Source organism: Merops nubicus, unplaced genomic scaffold, assembly GCF_000691845.1.
Source record: "Merops nubicus isolate BGI_N331 unplaced genomic scaffold, ASM69184v1 scaffold45829, whole genome shotgun sequence".
NCBI classification, from domain to species: Eukaryota; Metazoa; Chordata; class Aves; order Coraciiformes; family Meropidae; genus Merops; species Merops nubicus.
In genome coordinates, this window is record NW_008632559.1 from 327 (window position 1) to 5,802 (window position 5,476).

At 46.1% G+C, this 5,476-nt stretch overlaps 1 protein-coding gene across 1 annotated transcript in view; it reads left to right on the plus strand.

The window, feature by feature from the left end:
• The window catches only part of LOC103780277 (histone-lysine N-methyltransferase NSD3-like), a gene marked incomplete at both ends in the record, with an annotated part of 6,024 nt that overhangs the window by 323 nt on the left and 225 nt on the right, over positions 1–5,476 (plus strand). Inside the window, 3 exon segments of the mRNA XM_008947940.1 lie at positions 3,447–3,515; positions 3,931–4,090; positions 4,509–4,672. Coding sequence (XP_008946188.1) covers positions 3,447–3,515; positions 3,931–4,090; positions 4,509–4,672 — 393 coding nt within the window.

A 5,476-nucleotide genomic window follows, 5' to 3' on the forward strand; every position in this document is an offset into this window, starting at 1 on the left:
CCTCCAGCTGAGGGCATGCTGAGGTCGGGAGGCTTAACACTTAGTGTTTGGTTCCTAGGAACTGCTTCTAGGACAACAGTGTTGACTGAAGGACTGCTGATGAAAAATAAACAGTAGAAAAGGTTATGTAATGTTTTAAAACATTATTTAGTGTTTTAGCGTGTTTGGAGTTTGTCACCCTTTTGTCCAGGAGCATATGCCTCTGAAAATGGCCTCTCAAAACAAGGCTGGGCTGGTTGGTGGAAAGTCAGGTGACATGGGGTGTTCAGCACTGCAGCTGTTAAGGAGTTTTTGACAGATACTCTCAATATTGTGATGATGGAGGAAACTCAAGAGCTGTGTAGCATATATAGAAGCCAGTAGAAATTACTGTTCTAAAACAATGGGCAAATGGGAAGTACCAGTTGACTCGGCAAACTTTGGGAAAATTCAGTATTAATGTCTTTGTTATTTCTGACAAGTTTTGTAAGGTGGTTGTACGTACACAGGGTGTGTAGATTAAGTGGTGTTTCAACTTAGATTCCAGGGAGCAGAGACACAAATGACTGGTCTTTGCTACTCTCAGCCAGTCCTTTTCTTTCACTTTTATAAGCCACTTCTTTACTGCTGTTTCCTCTTCTGTGGCTTATTCCTGTCAGCTCTGTGATCCTGGTTTCTGTGTTTGCCAGTCTGAGGAGAACTGGGAGCAGACAGAGGTGGCGAGTGTCAGGGGTGGCAAAGTTGCTGTATTGAGAGGGGACAGAAGTGGCCCAGCTCGTGCTGGGTTGGGCTGCTGTGGAATACAGCCGGGTTCCTCGTAAGTTCCTGTGAAACCCCTTAATACTCCCACTGCTCTGGGGAGGTCTGGGAGAAGATCCTGGCCTGCAGGGACCACGCTCTGACACAGCAGGTTCATGTGCTTGAGGAACTATCAGTAGTGGTGGTGGTTTTTAATGGCAGACACACTGATTTGACACTGGAATCCCCTACCAGGTATATTAACATGTTTTGTAGCTGTTGTTGTCTCCCTTCTGGTAAGTGGACCTCTTCCAGAGATTGGGTTGGAGATGTATCCAGTTTTTGAGCTTCTACTGTCTTTGATTATCATGGTTGACTCTAATGAAGCTCAGTAAGATCTTAGAACAAACACTGTACTCCAAACCTGAACTGTCCAACTACAGCATGAGCCAACTATGACTGCATTTGTAGGTTATTTCCTTGCTCTCAGAAGTGCTGTTTGAAGCCACATCCAAGTGGCTGCAGGAACTGGTGTGGCCAGCAGCTGCTGCCAGGAGGTGGGTGTGAGGGGAGGCAGTGCCCAGATGCACGTCCCTTGCACTTGTGCTGTGCCTGCAGAGAGAGGTGGAAGGAGGGCTCTGTCCTCATGGCCAGCCCGGCTGGACCTGTCTGCTGCTCACGTGCTGTCTGCCTGCCCTTCATGTGCTTCTCTAGCCATGCACCCAACACCACCTCTCACTAAAGCTGCAGCAGTTCCGTTCTTTCGGAGTTCAGCTACAGACACTCTTTTATCTGGGCTTGCTGGATCGAACGGGACCTTTCTCCAGGCTCCCATCACCCTCACGTCAGGCTGTTGGTTTGCCTTGCCATTTTGTCCTCCTTCTTGCCAGGAACTCTGATCATACTCTTGGTGTTCCAGCTGTCCCTCTGTTTGACTGGTGTTACCTGGTTATCACAAGAGCATGATCTTCTGTCTTTTCCAATGTGCTGTCTGTCCCAGACTGAACTAAACCGTAACTTACCTCCCAGGGTCCAGGTTCTGGTCATATGTACCATCCAGAATTCACCCAAAACATTGGTCTTGCTTCTGTGGCCCTTGTAGCTTCCACTTCCCTTTCAAAGGATGTTGTTGCACTGAAGTCTCTCATGTTCTTCACCCTGTGCAGAGCAGAGCACTCTCGTGGGCAGGATTCTCTGCTAGTTACGAGCTATCCAGTGCAGTCTCAGTTTCATCCTCCCACCATTTGGCTTTCTGCTACACAATTCCATCCTCATGTCGATTCTCCATGTACATTCTTGTCATCTTTTAGTATTAATGATATGAGACTTGTCACTTGGGGTCATCTTACTGGGAACAACCATCAGCTGTGGCTGTTTTCTGCTGCTCTGCTCAGCGTGGCAGTTTGAAAGCGGGTGATCTGCAGCTCTCCCTCATTCTGACACTGCACTCTGTGGAAACCTACTGACTGGGGGATGTTCATGCTTGAAAGGCTGATTTGAAATGAAAATGTTATGAAAACATTGTTGACCTTTAAGCTTGGCATACTCGTTTTGAGGATGAGCAGCTCTGCTGTTGGTTGCATTCTGTGGGGAGCTGGGACCTGCAGGCTGTGCCATCAGCCTGCCCCTGCTGACAGAGGGGAAGGTTCCACGAACTTGCTGCAGCAGGGAGAGGCTGGAGTCACTGCTGTGCTTGCTGCTGTCCTGGGGAGGAGAGATTTCTCTCCAGCAAGCATTAATACGATTGGTTTTAAGTGATTGTTTTCTACAGACAGCTCTAGATTGAGACACTGACCTATCCCAGAACTGACCTGAATTGTTCTAGATGATGTTTCCACGTGTGTTTCCTTATTCCCTGAGTTGGAGCATGCAGCACTGACTAAAGTGGGGTCTTTCTTTTAAATGGGCTAGGTATAATTTGCATTAACAGCTTTATTAGTTTCTCACTGCATGTGTTTGACTCCTTCTTGCTGCTCTTTCAGTCTTGACTACTGAATTCTTCTCTGCTCAAGTAAAAGCAGGTATTGAGTCTCTGCCTCGTTAGATAGTTCCTGGCCCACCTCTTATCTTCTGAGCCATGGTGCCATCACACTTCTTATCGTGGCCACTCCACCAGTGGTGTTGGCTTCTGCTTGGTGGTGATCCCTCTGCTGCCAAAACCTTTTCCTGTGCTGCTCTGCCAGAATGGGGTGTGTGCCTGGCTTGAAAAATGCATCGTAGGCTTTATGGTGTTGCCTTTTGAGCCTCCAAATGTATTTGTCAACTGAATGCAATTTAATATTGATTTTAAATTTTTTTGTTTTGTGTATGTAATGCCATTTTTGTGATGCAGATTTGGCAGATAGCTGGTACACAGTGACACTCGTCACGTTACTGTGGATATCCTTCATGTGTTCTTCTGTTTCCTTCAAGCTGTTTATGAATTTAGGTGGAAAGTTATTTGGGTTTACTGTCCTTGAGAGGATGTTCTTCTGTCACCAGGGAACATGGTTGTATGTAGGTGTGATGGTAATACAGGTAGTGCAGGGAAAAATGTGGCTTTTGATTGTGAGGCTGCTCTTTTGAATTGGGTGTAAGGATTCACCATAATCTTATTTTCTGGGTTCATGGATGCCTTTCTATGAATTATATTCCTACCTGGTTTCATTATTAGCTTTTTTGTTTTACTGTCCCCTTACCTCGTTTGTGTTTGTTTTCCCTTTTTCTCTTCATTGTCACCCATTCCCTAGAGACCAAATGAGAGGCTTAGCATGCAGTCAGAAAGGCCAAGAGAAGATGCCGTGCTGGAGGAGACCCCGGTTAGTACATCTACTAATTAACACCTTTTGAACTTATGGCCTGTTACTGTTTTTGGGCTAATTATTACATGGATTCTCTAATTTGTTAGATAAATCAGTTGCCAGTTCTTTGAAACTCTATCAATCATTATTGCATCAAAATGTCTCTTGTTGTACTGTATTGCTTTATTTTATCTCCAAAGCAACATTCTTAATCAGCTTAGGAGCAGATTTTTTGGGGTGGTGGAGGGGGGTTGCTGTTGTGGGTCTTTGGTGACTGTCACATGTAAGTCCTGGCTGTATGTAGCTCCTTTCTGTCACCTTCCTGGTTAGATTATCCAGCCTCAGGGATACCTGAGAGAAAAGGAGTCCCTGTGGATGATGTGTGTGTCTCTGTGTTGTCTTCTGTGGCTTCAAGCTTGCCTTTCCTTCTCAGGTCCAGCAGTTCTTGCCTTCTCTTCCAACACAAGTCACCCACGACATCAAGTTTCAGGTTGGCGATCTGGTTTGGTCCAAGGTGGGAACGTACCCGTGGTGGCCTTGCATGGTTTCATGTGATCCACAGCTTGATGTTCATACCAAAATTAATACGAGAGGTAAGGAAGGAAGATCTTTGCCAGAGTATATCAGGTGTCTTTATTAAAAATATCTTATCTTTGAAGTCCCTTTGGTGGGATGAATTCTGCTTAAGCAGAACTCTGCCTCAAGTGTACAGAACTAGTTCCTGCTCAGCTGCCTCCACAGATGGGCCTGTGCAGAGGAGGCTCGTGCCCAGACACTCCCATTTCTCCCAAGTCAGTGTATTTACAAGAACACACGGAGAAGTGAGAGTGCTCAGTGTGGGTGTACTTACCTCCCCATGGTAAACTGTTCTAAACTGAGGCCTGGCTTGTTCCTAAGCTTCAGCCAGGGACTTGCAGCGGCAGGAGTCGAGCCGTGCGGGGGAGGAAGGTGTAAGCTAAACCCACAAAGCAATGTTGGTTAAAACTGCTGATGAGACTGTTTCATTTTCAGGTGCCCGTGAATACCACGTTCAGTTTTTTAGCAACCAGCCAGAGAGGGCCTGGGTGCATGAGAAGCGGGTTCGCGAGTACAAGGGACACAAACAGTATGAGCAGTTACTGGCTGAGGCTGCTAAGCAAGCCAGCAACCACTCTGAGAAGCAGAAGGTATGATGGGTGTGTGGAGGGTTATCTGCAGTGCCTGTGTAAGTGAAACTCTGGTGGGGCGCCTCTGAAGCTTGCTGATGCTTTATGCTGTGCAGGGTTGTTTCTGTTTCACTGGCAGAAAAGTTTCTCACAAAGATAACAAAAGTGCTTCCGTGCTCGTGAGTCCCACGTGGCAAGGCTGATAGCTGAACCTCCTCTGTCGCCTCCTCGTGAGGGGAGTCACCCTGGGCACTGGAGATAATTCTATGTCTGTATTACAGTATTAAATAAAACCAGTGCCTGTGCCTTCACTATTAACCTGTTCTTTGGAAAATAGTTTTTAAAGGACATTCTTCCAGACCCTGATACTGGTGCATATGTTCTTTCCATTGTTTCATTGGAAGGGAAGTGTTAGCTACTGGAATTACTTTAGATTAACTACTTCAGTCAATATTTATGCTGATCAAAGTACTGATGTGGAAGGAAAAGAGTGATTATAGAAAAATAAGGAGGGTTTCAAAAGTAGATAAATTGGGATTAATTCTGTCTGGTAACAGAACTATGGGCCGGAATACTGCCTGCTCTTGTCTTGAGTGAAGTTGTAACGTGGGGCAAACACTTTGAATTGTGATGGTCATGTGATCCAGCTCGAGTGTCTGCCTCTGCTCTGAGCAGGGGATTCACTGTCTGCGCTCCACAAAATACCCTCTAAATGGAGAGCAAACTTAAATCTGCCACCTGTGAGATTGACACCACCTCAGGACTGCATTTTAAAGTGCTATGCGTGGCAAAACCTTCAGTGTAATTAGCTGCCTGTCTTTGTTCCTTAAGATC